At 39.9% G+C, this 17,382-nt stretch overlaps 1 protein-coding gene across 19 annotated transcripts in view; it reads left to right on the top strand.

Annotated features, from left to right (window-relative positions):
• LOC141126990 (uncharacterized) overlaps positions 1-17,107 on the top strand; it is a 164,102-nt gene extending 146,995 nt beyond the window's left edge. For 17 of the 19 annotated variants that reach the window (XM_073613093.1, XM_073613098.1, XM_073613097.1 and 14 more), the window contains 5 exons: positions 1,056-1,127; positions 6,527-6,622; positions 10,061-10,126; positions 13,576-13,779; positions 16,820-17,107. In XM_073613093.1, the coding sequence (XP_073469194.1) occupies positions 1,056-1,127; positions 6,527-6,622; positions 10,061-10,126; positions 13,576-13,764 (423 nt within the window). In that variant the 3' untranslated portion in view covers positions 13,765-13,779; positions 16,820-17,107. The remainder of the gene's footprint in view (positions 1-1,055; positions 1,128-6,526; positions 6,623-10,060; positions 10,127-13,575; positions 13,780-16,819) is intronic. The other 2 variants (XM_073613086.1, XM_073613092.1) reach the window with 2 other exon arrangements.
• Positions 17,108-17,382: the final 275 nt, after the last annotated feature.

Below are 17,382 nucleotides of genomic sequence, written 5' to 3'. Positions count from 1 at the left end.
CTTTTTTTCTTTTCCCACTGTATTGTTGTACAATGCCATTCTTTTCAATAAAAATATATTAAACAGAATATTCAAATCAAATTCTCCTATCCATCCATATCTCCATGCTTTATTTTGCTGAGAGATCACTTTAAAATACACCCCCTCTGGCATTTCTGGTGGTGGCTATCTTGAGTAATATACCATTTGCTTCCTGGAATCCTTGGCTCAGGCATGTAGGCAAGAGGGCGTGCTTAAAGTGGATCTAAACCCTCTCCTACACCGGGAATCAAACAAATCTCCCTACATAAGTTTTACGTGTATATCTGCTGTCTTCAGCTTGCTATAGTCTTTAGAGCTCTAACATCAGGTTAGAATTTCTACTTTTCTACTTCCTTTTTCAGCTGTAGGAGTGAATTCTTAGCATACACTGGGAAACAGCTGTTTGGAGGAAAGGCACAGACCCCTCCTCCACATAGGAAGATACTTGCAGAGCTGTGCTGTGACAAGACACGCTCTCTGCTAATCTATTTATAGCATGACACAAACTTCAGGAGAACTTGTTAGAAGTTATCATACTGATAACAGAGCAATGAAACAGCAGAAACATGCAGGACTTAGTGCTTTGGCGAGAGATAAGTAAACACTGGGAATATATGTGCCCAGGTCAAATTTAATGAATCAGGTTTACATCCACTTTAACCAAGAACCCCCCCCCCCCCCCTGAAGACACCTGGGATGTATGACATCATTTGCCTAGTCATATAAACCAGGAAGTAAAAAAATTTTAAAACAAGTACATATATGTACAAATATGATATACTTTTCTATCCATTTACTAATGCTAGCAGCATAAGGCTCAAAAATAGTCAATGTTGATTGAGAGAGTGAAGTTCCGCTTTAATCAGCATGCTGGAGAAACCTACCTGGGCTTACTTTCTCCGGAGTGTTTTCCACTTCTTTTCTCTTTTAAACCAAAACAACCAAATGTTCTAGTTATCCCTAGTTTATGATGACTACGGATTGCTTTACAACATACATTTTGACATTTAAAACCTCTGATTTTCATTTTGCAGGAATATCAACAATCTACAATGAAAGCTCAAAATCCTGGCCATATTCTACGCCTGGACCCAGAGGTCTTGCAGGTGATGAAATGTAGCTGTTGTTTTATGAACGTTGTAAAATACAGTCCAATCACCCGGAGGTCCATATGGAAACGTTTTTTGGGAACGTTCAATCCTCTCCATTTTTTAACCATCTGTGTCCCATTGGGGAGAATCACCTTACTTTATGTCCTGTAGACAGAAGAGGAAATCTCTGTAAGAGGAAAGTCACTGGAGAAAATTGTCCCCATTGAAAAAAATTTCCCTCCATCCCTATTGCAGTGATAACTCAAAATATTTAATATTGCTTCAGTTTCAGTCCAATTGACAGCGGTTGCCAGGACACATAGGGGTTGATTTACTAAAGGCAAACGTTGCAAAGTTGCAGTTGCCCTAGTAAGTGCAGTTGCTCCAGAGCTTAGTAAATGAGGTAAAGCTTCACTTTGCAAAGAATACCCAATCATGTGCTAGGAAAATAAAATAAACAGCATTTTTGCTTGCACGGGATTGGATGAGGGAAGTCAGCAGAGCTTCTGCTCATTTACTAAACTCTGGATCAACTGCACTTTCCAAAGTGTACAGTCTATTTGCTTTTAGTAAATTAACCCCCTGGAGAGGATGAATCTCGCTGGGCTTTTAACTCTTCTTTACTCTATCCAAAACTCAAAAAAAAAAAAAGACTTTAAGTCCTTAGATACCCTTTGAAAAGACTCTCATTGGGGGAAAGAGGAGCCACATGCTGCGGGTGTGGAATACAGGAGGGACCTAGAGGTTCACAAATCTGCAATAGCTTCCCAAATCTTCCTATCATGGCTGAGCGCCTGGCTGTTTTGATAGACAAAGCTTCAACACTTTGATGTTGTGTTGAAGTCTGTCATTAGGTGTCTGTATATATACAGCAGTTTGCCCTCCTTCCCCCAGTGACACATGGGGGTGTATTTATTAAAGGCAAATGGACTGTGCACTCTGCAAGAGCAGTTGCTCTGAAGCTTAGTAAATTATGTAAAGCTTCACTTTGCTAAGAATACCCAATCATGTGCAAGGAAAGCATTTTTGCTTGCACGGGATTGGATGATGGAAGTCAGCAGAGCTTCTGCTCATTTACTAAGCTCTGGAGCAACTGCAAGTGCAGAGTGCAACTACGCTTTGAAAAGTGCACAGTCTATTTGCCTTTAGTAAATCAACCCCAGAGTCTGTTTAGGAAATACACCATTGTTTCACAGTCTGGAAATCTGTAGACTTTTTGGGCAGATTTACTAAAACTGGTGCACACGGAATCTGATGCAGCTGTGCATACGGATTGATTTACTAAAGGCCAATAGACTTTGCACTCTGCAAGTACAGTTGCTCTTGAGCTTAGTAAATGAGATAAAACTTCACTTTGCAAAGAATACCCAATCACTTGCAAGGAAAATATAACAAAAGAAAATATAAAAAACAGCATTTTGGTTGGACATGATTGAAGCTTCTGCTCATTCACTAAGATCTGGAGCAACTGTTCTTGCAGAATGCAACTGCATTTTGCAAAGTGCACAGTGTATTTGCCTTTAGTAAATCAACCCCATCGTAACCAATCAGCTTCCAGGTTTTAATGCCAAAGCTTAATTCAACAAGCTGAAAGCGGAGTTCCAGGCTTTTTTTCTAATTAAAAGTCAGCAGCTACATAAAAGTTTAGCTGCTGACTTTTAATAAACAGACACTTACCTGTTCCACGGTCCAGAAATGCGGCCGCACGGAGCCCCGCTCCTCTCCCCCTACTCTTCTCTGCGCATCCATTGGAACTGTGGACAGCTTGCGGCTTCATGGCCGGGCGCGCACTGTGCATGCACGAGTAGCACTGCGCTCTGTCAGTGGACATGCAATCTTCTGGGACCTATCATGTGTCAAAGAAGATTTCCGAGAGGGAAGGAACGGTTAGGGGAGAGGAGGAGTCGCCTAGGTGGCCCGTGGGCGGAAGGAGGAAGTGGTACAGGAAGTCCCTCGCTAAAGTAGTCGCCCACTCCCCCCCCAAAAAAATTACATGCCAAATGTGGAATGTAAGGTGGGGGAGTGCTTAAAGAGGAAGTTCCACTTTTGGATGGAACTCCGCTTGAAGTTAGAAGCTGATTGGTTACTATGCACAACTGCACCAGATTCTGTGTGCACCAGTTTTAGTAAATCTCCCCCATTGTGTTTTTATCTCAGCCTCTGCCAACCAGCTGTTTGGACTAATAATGATCAGCACACTGGAGAAGTCTACCCTGACCTTACTTTCTCCTGTACTCTCCGGAGTATTTTCCATTTCTTTTCTCTTTTAAATAAAACCAGCAAATGTTTTAGTTATCCCCCATCCTTGCTCAGCTATATGACTAGAGAGCCTAACGTCTTACTTCTTTTTATTCCTACTGGTCACAGCCTGGCCCCCCAATAGTCTGACATCTGTCTTATATAAATACGGATTGCTATACAACATACATTTTGACATTTAACCTCCCTGGCGGTATTCCTGAGTGTAGCTTGGGGTAAATTTTCATTACCAAAAGCAGTAACCCTGAACCACACTCGGGATCGCATCGCAGGATCCAGCCAAAGTTACTTACCTTGTCCCCAGGATCCTGCGATGTCTCCCCACTGTGTGTGCGAGCCGTGTCCTCCGCCGGATCTATCACAGTGCCGAGCTCCATTCCCTGCGAGCGATGCGACGCACGGGGACAGAGCACGGCGCCAAATTCAAAAAGCAAAAAAACACACAATATGTACATTACACTGAAATCTTACAGATTACATTACTGTATTGCATCATTTCACATCCCTTTTGTCTCTAGTGGTTTGTCCAGTGCCCTGCATGTAGTTTTATATTATATATACTGCTCTTTCAGCCTGGAAACGGGAGATTGTCCATAGCAACCAAAAAGTGTCCCATTACTTCAAAAGCAGTTTTAGACTAGCTAGAAAACAGCGATAATAAAGTAGAATCACTTGCAGAATTGAGTGATAGTGATTTGTGGGGAAATCCATCATCAAACACTGAAAGTAATGACAGCGACAATTCTGCAAAACAAATTTCGGTGTTTTGATTTGATTACATTATTGAATAATTTTTATTATTATTATTATTATATTATTATTTGTTATAATTATTTATTTATTTATTTATTTATTTTCGTTATTCTTTATTAGGTTTTTCCTTTTATACAAAGTTTCATAAAAAAAACATGGGAAAGGGAAAATATGGAACATTGTAATCAAAATATTTTCCAGTATTTCAACTTTCCCCTCATTTCCCATTACAATCTCTGCCATCCGTTCCCCCCCCCCCCCACTCTTTTACACTTATCTGACTTGCTCTCTTACTACTTCTTTAGCTTCATAGATATTGTCATATGTGCCTATATACACTAGCTGTTTTGTCCTATGTTGCTATTTTCCAGCGCTTTTTAGTCTTCTTATAATAAGGTATATTCTCTAGGCTGTCTTATTTCCTAGTTTTTACCTCAAGCTTTCCCTGTCAGGGAGGGCAGCCTGTTTCCCTGAGCCATGGCTTCCACTTCTTCTCAAACTCCTTGAGATTTCCTCTTTTAATATAAACTACTTTCTCCTTCCATATTACTTCATTTATATTATGAATCAATTCGCTGACTGTCGGAGGTCTTTTTGATTGCCACCTTTCCGCGATTACTTTTCTTGCCTGGAATAGACATCGTATCATTGCCACTGTAATGCTCATTCCTATATCCCAACACACACAGCATGGGGTCCAGTTCCAGTGTTTTCCCATAGATTTTGTTTATAGTTTCAAGAACTTCCACCCAGTATCAAAATATCTTTGGGCATCTCCGCATCATGTGTAATAGGTCTCCAGTTCCCTGGCATCTGGGGCAGTCGGCATCAGCTCTCCTACCAAACATAAATAGTTTCTTAGGGGTATAATAAGTTCTATGTATCAACATCAAATGTCATGACTGCTTAGGCGCAATGGGCTTAGGTCCCACTTAACGTAACACCAAGGGATCAAATCCCCCACCACCCTTGCCCTTTACTCCATTAAATAAGACACTTACAACCATTAGGTTGGAAAGGGCAAGGCCACAGCTTTATTAAATTCCAACACATAACATGTGAACATATTTAACCTGTACCAGTCACAGTCATACTGTTAGCACTTAACCAAAAGAGGGAAGTGGGGCCTGTCCTTACCATAAGAGCTGGACAGACAGCCTATTTCCAATTTTCCATCAAGGGCATAGCCCATTACAGCAACTTTAACTGCTGGCAAGGTCAAGAAAACCGCAGCAAGCTGTGACATACCAAACATAGGAAAAAAGGGGCGGGAGGGTGGGCAACTCTTCCAACGACTCTTCCGAAAGGCCCAGAATTCCCTGGGGCACACGATTTCCTGAGCTCAGGCCCATCCCATCCCCATGTCCCAACCAATCGTTCCCCTTGTCACACACCTATCCATGCCCCCATCAGTCAAGGCTCTCTTTCCCTAGGGGGCTCAAGAGGCCTTCATTCTATGACATTCTATGTGGAAGAGAGACCGATACCGACAGTCCCATCTCCAGTATCTTTTTCCATTGATCCTGTGTTATCTCCCCTATATCTTCCTCCCATCTCCTCTTCAGGATATGGAGTTCTAGGATTGGGGTGGTTCTATTATGTATCTGCCCATAGAGCACGGATATGAGCCCCTCTGGTCTTGTCCAATGCAAATATCCTTTGAAGAAGGGGAGCTTTTTTCCACTCTAGCATGTGTCCTAAACTGAGCTGCCAGTGCATGTCTGATCTGTAAGTATCTATAAAATGAGTTATATGGTATGTCATATTCTTTTCTCAGGTCTGAGAATGTTTTCAGGTTGCTACCATCATATAGTTGAATCAACCTGGTCAACTCTTTCTATGTGTGCCAACTCCTACAGGTTCTTATTGTTCCACAAAGGGGTATACTCCAATATTCCTGTATATCCCATCAATATTTTAACTGTACTCCAAGCCTTTATAACCATTTTTATTGTGGGATTCTTCTGAATGAAAGATTCTGCCTCTAGCGCATCCACTATGGTATTATGCAGGGCTCCTGCCAACATTATTCTCCCACTTGCACTGCCCCCGCCCTTTATATTGCATCCCATTAGATGTTGCAATTGTGCTGCTAGGCAATAGCTTCTAGGGTGAGGCACTGCTAAGCCCCCCTTCTCCGTCGGCAGCTGCAGCATTGTTATAATTATTTATAGTTATTTATTATATTATAATTTATGATTTTGTGTTTCAAACTTTATCATACCTGGGCTGTCTACTAGACTCTAGTTTGGACAGATTTAAGTGTGTTATTCCTAAGAATTACAGGCCTACAACATAAAACGCCACATTTCCATGCAAAATAATTGTACCACTTTGAGCATCAAAAATCTAACATAATCATACCACCAGGGAGGTTAAAAACTCTGATTTTCATTTTGCAGGAATATCAAGAAAGTCCTCAGAGAAACGAATTTCCGCCTAAGATCAAATCTCAAAATCCTGGTCTTACTCGACTCCTGGACCTAGCGGTCTTACAGGTGAACAAATGTAGCTGTGGTTTTATGTATATAATAATAATAAAAACTTTTTTTAATTATTATTTATTATTAATTCATTCCATTCCAATTGTTTAGATGCAGCATTCGTTATTTAGGATAATTCGTAACTTTGGATAAATTCGTATTTGTTACGTTGACTAACAGCAAAATTTGAAAGGAATTTACAATACCTATAATTTAATAGTTAGTTATTAGCTAGTTAGTTAGCTATTATTTTGAATTTTCAGATTTTTGGATTTTCGTTCTTTCGAATTTTTGGATTTTCGCATTTCTGAATTTTCCAATTTTCAAATTTTCGAATTTACAAATTTTCCAATTTCTGGATTTTTAGATTCTCGAATTTTCCAATTTACGAATTTTCAAATTTTCCAATTTACGAGTTTCCATCATAACGAATGACCCAAAAAACGGAAAAAAAACCCCAAATGAAACAAAAACCAATGAATTTTTCGGCAGTGCACATGTCTACTCATCAGTGCCCATCAGTGCAGCCTTATCAGCGTACATCAGTGAAGAAGAATTTTACTTCTTTGCAAAATTGTACAACGGGAACAGTTTTTTTTTTTCAAAATTTTCAGTATTTTTTTTTGTTTGTTAAGCAAAAAAAAAAAAAAAAACCCAGTGGTGACTAAATACCACCAAAAGAAAGCTCTATCTGTCTCAAAAAAATCTATAAAAACCTAATATGGGTACAGTGTTGCATGACTGCCGAAATGTCTTTTAACCACTTAAAAGATTTGCCTCCTTAATGACCAGGCCATTTTTTGCGATGCAACACTGCGTCGCTTACTGACAATTACGCGGTTGTGTGTCATTGTACCCAAACAAAATGTATGTCCTTTTTTTCCCCCACAAATAGAGCTTTCTTTTGGTGGTATTTGATCACCTATGCGTTTTTTTTTTTTTGCACTATAAACAAAAAAAGAGTGGCAAATTTGAAAAAAAAAAAAATGTTTTACTTTTCTGCTATAATAAATATCCCCGAAAAATAATAGTAATAAAAAAAAATTCTTCATCAATTTAGGCCATTATGTATTCTTCTACATGTTTTTGGTAAAAAAAAAAAAAAAAAAATCACAATAAGCATGTATTGATTGGTTTGCGCAAAAGTTATAGCGTCTACAAAGTAGGGGATAGATTTATGGCACTTTTATTATTTATTTATTTTTTACTAGTAATGGCGGCGATGTGTGATTTTTAGCGGGACTGCGACATTGCAGCGGGCAGATCGGACACTTTTGACACTTTTTTGGGACCATTGACATTTATACAGCGATCAGAGCTAAAAATAGCCACTGATCACTGAATAAATGTCACCGGCAGGAAAGGGGTTAACACTAGGGGGCGATCAAGGGGTTACGTGTTCCCTAGGGAGGTGTTTCTAACTGTGGGGGGGATTTACTGACTATAGGAGAGGAGAGACCGCTGTTTCTGATCAGTAGGAACAGCAGATCTCTCTCTACTCCCTGTTCTGGCTCTCTGAGAAGCGATTGAGGGGTGACCAGCAGACATTGTGACCGCCGGACCACGCACATCGGCTCCAGCATCGCGCCCCTATAGTTTGTTAAAGTAGTCGACGTACAATGACGGCGATTCGCGCAGCCGTGCTGGTCGACAACTATTTAAAGTGTGACAGCGGTGAAAGCTGAAAATTTGCCTGGGCAGAAAGGGGGTGAAAGTGGCTAGTTAAGAAGTGGTTCAAAAGACTCCCATTGGGGAAAAGAGAAGCCAATGGCTGCCGGCGTGGAATACAGGGACCTAGAGGTTCACATATCTGCAGGGACCTATCTGCAGGAGCCTCCCAAGCTTTCCCTTCATGGCTGAAAACCTGGCCATTACGACAGGCAAAGCTTCAACACTTTCATGTAGAGTTGGAGTTTGTGATTAGGTGTCTGTACATTATATGCAGCAATTTGCCCTCCTTCTCTCAGTAACAGTCTCCCGAAGAAATACACCATTGTTTCACAGCCTGAAAATCAGCAGGCTTTGTAAGGTTGATTTACTAAAGGCAAATAGGCCGTTCAATTTGCAAGAGAATATGCCCCAGAGCTTAGCAAATGTGGTAAATTTTCACTTTGCAAAGAATACTAAATCACATGCAAGGAAAAAAAAATGCATTTTTTCTTGCATCCGATTGGACGATGGAAGTCAGCAGATTTACCTCATTCATTAATTTCTGGGGCAAATTCCCTTGTGAAATGCAACTTTCCTTGCAAAGTGAATAGCCCATTTGCCTATAGTAAATCAACCCCTGTGTCTTTGTCACATCTCCTGCCAGCACTTTGGACTAATAATGATCAGCACACCGGAGATACAGTGGAACCTTGGTTAACGAGCGTTTTGAAAGATGAGCAACTTTTTTTTTAAAATTCTGACTCGGTTTGTGAGTGTTGTCTCGCAAAACGAGCAGAATTCAAGCTAATGGGGTGTGCAGTACCGCATTTTGCCAGAGGTGCAGGGGCGCCAGTGACACTCGGAATGGTTCGTAGCCGTTCGGAAATACTCAGAATCACTCGGAAATACTTGGAAATACGCGGAAATACTCAGTTCTCGAGTGTTTCCGAGCCTTTCTGAGGCTTTCCGAGTTCAGCCGAGATGTCCCCAAATATTTCTGAGGCTCTCCGGCTCCCCCCCACCTCTGGCCACATGCGGTATTGCATGCAATAGAAGTCAATGTGGAACAAATTATCTTCCTTTCCATTGACTTCTATGGGGAAACTCGCTTTGTTATGCGAGTGCTTTGGATTACAAGCATTCTCCTGGAACGGATTATGCTCATAATCCAAGGTTCCACTGTACCTACCTGGATTTTTCTTCCTCCTTTAATCCCTCCCAAGTATTTCCCACTCCTGTCTCCTTAAGACTCCTTCCACACTGGGGCGGTGGGTCCGTTAGCGGTAAAGAAACCGCTAGTTTTAGCGGCACTTTTTTTGGCCTCTAGCGGGGTGCTTTTAACCCCCGCTGACATCCGAGGAAAGGGTTATTAGCGCCCGGTTTATGGCGCTGCCGAAACGCTTTGCAGGCACTTCGGCAGCGCTGCCTATTCATTTCAAAGATGCTGCTTGCTGGACTTTTTTTTTCCATCCTGCAAGCGCACCGCTCCAGTGTGAAGGCACTCGGGCTTTCACACTGGGGTGGCTTGAGAGGCGCTATTCATGCGCTTTACAGGCACTATTTTTAGCGCTAAAATGCCTTAAAAAAGCGCCCCAGTGTGAAAGGGGTCTTAAAATAGACCAACCAAATGTTCTAGTTATATGCCCGTCCCTGCTGAGGCTCACTCCTTTTTATGTCTACTGGCCACGGCCCGGCCCCCCAACAATCTGACCAACAGTACAACTGTCTTATATAAACATGGACTGCTATACAACATACATTTTGAGAACTTGACATTTAAAAACTCTGATTTTCATTTTGCAGGACTATCTAGATTGCATTAAGACCCAGAAAAACGCACCTGAGAACAATGGACTCCTGGACCCAAAAGTAATCTATCTATCTATCTATCTATCTATCTATCTATCTATCTATCTATCTATCTATCTATCTATCTATCTACAGTGGCTTGCGAAAGTATTCGTCCCCCTTGAACTTTTCAACCTTTTGCCACATTTCAGGCTTCAAACATAAAGATATAAAATTTTTATTTTTTGTGAAGGGACACAATTGTGAAGTGGAACGAAATCTTTTGGATTTTTGAAACTTTTTTAACTAATAAAAAAATGAAAAGTGGGGCGTGCAAAATTATTCGGCCCCCTTGCGTTAATACTTTGTAGAGCCACCTTTTGCTGCGATTACAGCTGCAAGTCGCTTGGGGTATGTCTCTATCAGTTTTGCACATCGAGAGACTGAAATTCTTGCCCATTCTTCCTTGCAAAACAGCTCGAGCTCAGTGAGGTTGGATGGAGAGCGTTTGTGAACAGCAGTTTTCAGCTCTTTCCACAGATTCTCGATTGGATTCAGGTCTGGACTTTGACTTGGCCATTCTAACACCTGGATACGTTTATTTGTGAACCATTCCTTTGTAGATTTTGCTGTATGTTTGGGATCATTGTCTTGTTGGAAGATAAATCTCCGTCCCAGTTTCAGGTCTTTTGCAGACTCCAACAGGTTTTCATCCAGAATGGTCCTGTATTTGGCTGCATCCATCTTCCCCTCAATTTTAGCCATCTTCCCTGTCCCTGCTGAAGAAAAGCAGGCCCAAACCATGATGCTGCCACCACCATGTTTGACAGTGGGGATGGTGTGTTGAGTGTGATGAGCTGTTTTGCTTTTACGCCAAACATATCGTTTTGCATTGTGGCCAAAAAGTTCAATTTTGGTTTCATCGGACCAGAGCACCTTCTTCCACATGTTTGGTGTGTCTCCCAGGTGGCTTGTGGCAAACTTTAGACGAGACTTTTTATGGATATCTTTGAGAAATGGCTTTCTTCTTGCCACTCTTCCATAAAGGCCAGATTTGTGCAGTGTACGACTGATTGTTGTCCTATGGACAGACTCTCCCACCTCAGCTGTAGTTCTCTGCAGTTCATCCAGAGTGATCATGGGCCTCTTGTCTGCATCTCTGATCAGTCTTCTCCTTGTCTGAGCTGAAAGTTTAGAGGGACAGCCAGGTCTTGGTAGATTTGCAGTGGTCTGATACTCCTTCCATTTCAAAATGATCGGTTGCACAGTGCTCCTTGGGATGTTTAAAGCTTGGGAAATCTTTTTGTATCCAAATCCGGCTTTAAACTTCTCCACAACAGTATTACGGACCTGCCTGGTGTGTCCTTGGTCTTCATGATGCTCTCTGCGCTTTCAACAGAACCCTGAGACTATCACAGAGCAGGTGCATTTATACAGAGACTTGATTACACACAGGTGGATTCTATTTATCACCATCAGTCATTTAGGACAACATTGGATCATTCAGAGATCCTCGCTGAACTTCTGGAGTGAGTTTGCTGCACTGAAAGTAAAGGGGCCGAATAATTTTGCACGCACCACTTTTCAGTTTTTTAATTGCTAAAAAAGTTTAAAATATCCAATAGATTTCGTTCCACTTCACAATTGTGTCCCACTTGTTGGTGATTCTTCACAAAAAATTTAAATTTTATATCTTTATGTTTGAAGCCTGAAATGTGGCAAAAGGTTGAAAAGTTCAAGGGGGCCGAATACTTCTTTCGCAAGCCACTGTATATATATATATCTATATATATATATATCTATATATATATATAGATATATATATATATATATAAATATATATATATATAGATAGATATATAGATAGAAATATATATATATATTGGTATAAACTAAAAATTGTATTTTCTCTCGCAGACAACATAACTGTTTATATCTACCTGGCAGACAATATTCTGCATTTTACGGATTCCCACTGTTATTCTCTTGCAGAAAGAGTAAGCTTTGAAATATGTAAAAGTGTGCACCAATATGGCCAAAAGAAAAGAAAAAAATAATAAAATTAAATTTAAAAAATGATCTAAGTCTCGTGATTTTGTTGTGGGAGAAATATTACAGCTAAGACTATTGAAATTGGCCCCATTCATTTAAACAAACAAAAATCACCAAACGAATATGTACGTGTGTGTAAATATGTCTTATAGTTAGTCAAGTATACCAGGTAGTGTAAATATATAAAGAAATGAACTGGCGACTCCTTATTGGTTTGACTTCTACTTAATGAGGTATCATCCCTATTTTAAATTCAATACAGGAAATATATATAGAGTGGGACTTTATATATACCCCCAAAAGTAGTAACAAATATATTTTTTTAAAAAATTCTATTTTATTCAGATATCAAAAGGGCAACAATTTGTTTTTTTGTAAACACTATTAGTCAAATATCATATGCGTGTATTTAATTACAATTATTAAGAGAACCTTCCTAGAAATTTCCACTGAAGGTATCCCAAATGTGTGACAGGTGAGGTCGACGCGTTTCGTGGAAATACTGCTTCCTTAGGATCTCTCTAGCCTTTCTTATATTTCGCATATGACATAAAGTAACATTAAAACTATAATTAGACAAAATATTGTAATTGGTGATATATAAACAACAAAATTCCATATAATCATAGTTCTGTTTTCTCAGTTGTATGACTTTCCCCAGGGGCCACAGAGAAAACAGCACTGTCTCCTACTACGTGTTATGTGACATGCATATATGTTTCAAGGTGCTTTTCATGCTTTATCATACACTTGGCTCACTGCTCCTCAATTTCATTGAACCCATATCTTCTTGACTATGATTATATGGAATTTTGTTGTTTATATATCACTAATTACAATATTTTGTCTAATTATAGTTTTAACGTTGCTTTATGTCATATGCGAAATATAAGAAAAGCTAAAGACGTCCTGAGGAAGCGGTATTCCCGTGAAACATGTCAATCTTACCTGTCACACATCTGGGATTCCTTCAGTGGAAATTTCTAGGAAGGTTCTCTTAATAATTGTGATTAAATACATTAATGTAATATGCAACTAGCAGTGTTTTTTAAAAAATAATGTTTTTACGTGTATGTTGTCCTTTTGATATTTGAATAAAATATCATTGTTTTTAAAAAATATATTTGTTACTACTTTTGGGGGTATATATAAAGTCCCACTCTATATATATTTTCTGTTTTGAAATGGCTGTGGACCAGACCCTCAGAAGATGATTGCCAATCCATGGACGGAATTGTCAAAATGGTGTCTATCTATGCTGGAGATGTGTGTCCTGGCTTCGGTGAAGTGTGCCAGATGATGGGTCTCTCTCTTGATGATGAGGTATCCTTGTGTCTAGTGACCACTGAATCTAGGACATCTTTACTGGCCACAGTCTTGTCCCCCAACAGTTTGACAGACAATACGCCTGTACAGCCTGCTATACAACATCATTTTTTGGATCTTGACATTTAAAATCTCTAATTTTCATTTTGCAGGACTATCTAAAATGTACTAAGTTTCAGAAAATGTCTCGCCCTAAAGACAGTTCAGCAGTTACCAAAGGTCAATATCCGGGTCTTGGTCGACGCCAAGACACAGGGGTCTTACGGGTGAACAAATTTAACCGTGGTTTCATAAAGTTACAAAATACAGTCCAGTTGCCTGCAGGTCCTTATGGAAAATAAAGGTCTAACCGACAGGTAATTTCTTTATAATGTAACATCTTCACAATTTTTTCACTTCTGTTTAATTTGTTTATGATTACTGTGAAGAACACACAACAATATCTGTGCTGCCGCAGCATCCTTTTTGCTGTTTGATGTTTTTTGTATTTTGCATGTTCCCATGTTTGCTCCTCCTGTTTGGTTCCAATTAGTATAGTCCCTTTTTGTCACTCCCAGCCACTCCATGCTAGAATTTAGTTTCCTTTTTATGCTTCAAGAGACTAGAATAACATCCTTTGTAATGTACTAAGCTTGGTTAAAACTACAATGGATTCTTCTTCTGTGTCTTCTTTGAGAGTTAAACTTCCTGTGGGTCCTTGCCAAGTAAGCAAGTCTCCATATTCTCCTTACAGACTGGGTCTCAGGACGTATGTCTTTTGCATTTAGTGACATTTGAGGCAAAACACTATTTTTACTTATAATGCCCAAAGTTCAAATTGTTCCATTTATAGGCTGACCATTTGAAAAGTGTAATGGGCTAAGTACATTCCTCATTCCTATCTTATAAACTCTCAAAAAATATAACAATTTCTTATAAGTACAGTGTTGCATGACCGCGCAATTGTCATTCAAAGTGCGACAACTCTGAAAGCTAAAAATTGGCCTGGGCAGGAAGGGGGTAAAAATGGCCGGTATTGAAGTGGTAAAGGTGCTGAAGGACAAATCTGCTTCTTCAAAAAGACTTCAAGGAATTTGGGATCTAAACAGTTACAAGAAGTAGGAAAAATATACACAAATAGTACTTGTATATTGCAAACATACACCACAGTACATATTACAATAGCAATGTTCCCTATCTTATTTACTAAGTTCCAATCTGCTACAAACCCAGATCAGGGGAGAAACCTCTCTACCATCAAAACCACCATGGGGCAAGTGCAGGGGCACCTCACAGGAGTAGCCAAGGGAAAAGAGAACAAGGCACTATTACTGCAAAGTTGTAACACCATTAGCCAAAATATGTTTTTTCTATTAAACCGTACATAGGGGGATTAGATGAATGGGGTGATCAACCCAGTGTTGTAGCAGCTTAAACCACTATGGGGATTTACTAAAATTGGAGCACTCTTCTAACTTCACCTTGTTGAATTAAGCTCTGGCAATAAAACCTGGAAGCTGTTTGGTTTCTTTGAAGAGCTGCACCAGATTTTGCACGGTCCAGTTTTAGTAAATAACCCCCTAATTTTGGTGGTTTCTCTTACCAATGAAAGACAAGGTAATGGTGGAAAACACTGTTTAATTATAACAACTCTACAGGGATTACAAGGTAAAAAAGACCCTAAAACACACAGTTCTTACCAAAGACAAGTCCCCTATATAGAGATCACTGTATTGGTCCAGATGTGATCCTAATTTATGAGTCTATCCATGGTTTAGGATCAGCTCAAGAAATGGGTTCCTATCTAGAAAGTAGAGATAAACTTAAAAGTTCTTTAGATAACGCTCAAAGAAGATCTGTCTGTATTTCTCCCTAAATATCTTGACCTCCAGTTCTCATCCACCCATGTCACATTCTCATTCGATTATCCCCATATATGACTAAACCCTTCCATATCCCACACAACTCAATCATATCAAATTCACCAGTCCCAAAAATGTCCTCAACTTTAAATCATCCTGCTATCCATCAACTCCAAGCCACCCAACCCCATCCACTATATGCATCCCACATTCATACATGCATCCCCCAGCCACACAGCAACAATTATCTTCTATTCTGCCAAACCTCATAACCTCACAATAGTCCTATCACATCCACCAGGCTAAAACAATCAAGCTAAAACATACGTCATAGCAATTAGACAAAATTCCATCCTCTCCACTCATTCACATACCCCCCAAAATCTTCCCTCAGCAACTGCAAGTGCACGAATTTTGCAATGATGGTGATAATGTCAGAAGGTGTAAAAAAGATGTTTCTTTCTAGAGGAGCAAGGTGGAAGAAAAAAAGTAATATTAGGGGTGAGGGAGGTTTTGGAATAAATTTGGGTCATGGCTGCAGATCACCTTTAACTACCCTAAACAGAAATATAAGGTTTCCATAAAGGTTTTATGACTGCTGCTTGAGGTTTGCTGTCAACTTTGTTAAAGTTTAAGTTTACTCAAAATGATTTTTTAACCATCACAAGGGTCAGTACTTACATTCAATGAGAAGCATCACATGTGCTGTTGGCTGCCGTTTAGGTTGAAATCTGAAGGCCTCTTACTCTCCACTACCAATCACAGCCGTAATCCACTGCTGCAGGGGTACGAGCCAAGGGACCTGTCATAAGCACTTGTAAAGTCGGCACTCCTCCATTCACAGAAGCTGTACTATAGCTTCCAAGAATGAAATAAATATACGAATCAAGGATGGGTGGGTGAATAAAAGGTCCACCTCCTCCATTCATAGGCCCCGTTTCATTGATGGAAGCTATTTGCACAGCTTCTATAAATGAAGGAGGGGGCAGAAAGTGCAGGCATAGTTGGCACTCTTGATGAGTGCCTATTACAGGTCCTTTGGCTCATGTTTAACCCTGCAGTACCCTAAGATTATGAATGTAAGACTAGGAGGAGATCGGAGGACTTCAGTTAGCAGCACAAAGGCCCTTTCACATTGAATGTAAGTAGCATCCCTTGTGTCGATTTTTTAATAATTGTTTTTGACTAAACTTAGGCTTTAAAGTTGTAAAGGCATGACATTTTACCTTAATGCATACCCTGCATTAAGGTAAAAAATGTCCAAACATTTGTATCGCCATCCTCCCCCCATCTTCCTAAATACTTACCTGAGTCTTCACTCGATCCAGCGCTGTGCCTGCCTGTAGTGGCTCTCTCCTTGCATTCACAATCGGAGCGAGCCTGCAAGTGCACCCCCATACGAAGTGGCTTCCTATGGTGGTGCACGGAATCGAGGAGGAGTCCCTGTAATACTTTATAACTCTTGCTGTATGCACTGCTCACGTTCAAGTTGAAGCCTGTGTGCTCAAGACTAATTTTCTTCTTTGTAACACCAATAACCATGTTTTTCTTTTAGAGAGACTCCAATTGTTTGACAACAATATGCAATATTGAGTCAACATTTATGCAAGGGAAGAAATTGCAGGACGTATTCAAAAGCTACATGCTAAAGGCTTGCATACTAAAGGCACAACAAATTCCTGAAGAACTTGCATGCAGAAGATGCTTCATATCATACATTTTTTAGCGATTCTTTTTGCTTTTTCTTGATTTTCTGCTGATATCATTTCTCATGACCTATCGCAGCTGCAATATATATTATAATAGATGTAATCCCAACAATAAACATTATCATGTTAAGTAATTCTATTTGATCTGGTCTGATTGATATATAGGCACAAGGGACATAAAATTGCACGCACAGTCCATTTAGTTGTCTATTTCCAAGTCATCTGATAATTTGCAGGTAGGCAGGTCATTGGCTTTCAACACCCTGACAGGTTAATTGTCCTTATCACCTTTTCAATGGTATTAGTAAAACTGTGGAGTCAGAGTTTTGTAACATTTGGCATTGTCGGCATCCCTTTTACACATAACACATCTGCTAATATCTGATGAAGTTTGAGCTGAGTTGCAAAA

Source organism: Aquarana catesbeiana, linkage group LG02 (assembly GCF_042186555.1).
Source record: "Aquarana catesbeiana isolate 2022-GZ linkage group LG02, ASM4218655v1, whole genome shotgun sequence".
In the NCBI taxonomy this organism is placed as follows: Eukaryota; Metazoa; Chordata; class Amphibia; order Anura; family Ranidae; genus Aquarana; species Aquarana catesbeiana.
Note: the sequence above shows the minus strand (reverse complement) of the source record. Positions and strands in the feature narration are given on the sequence as shown.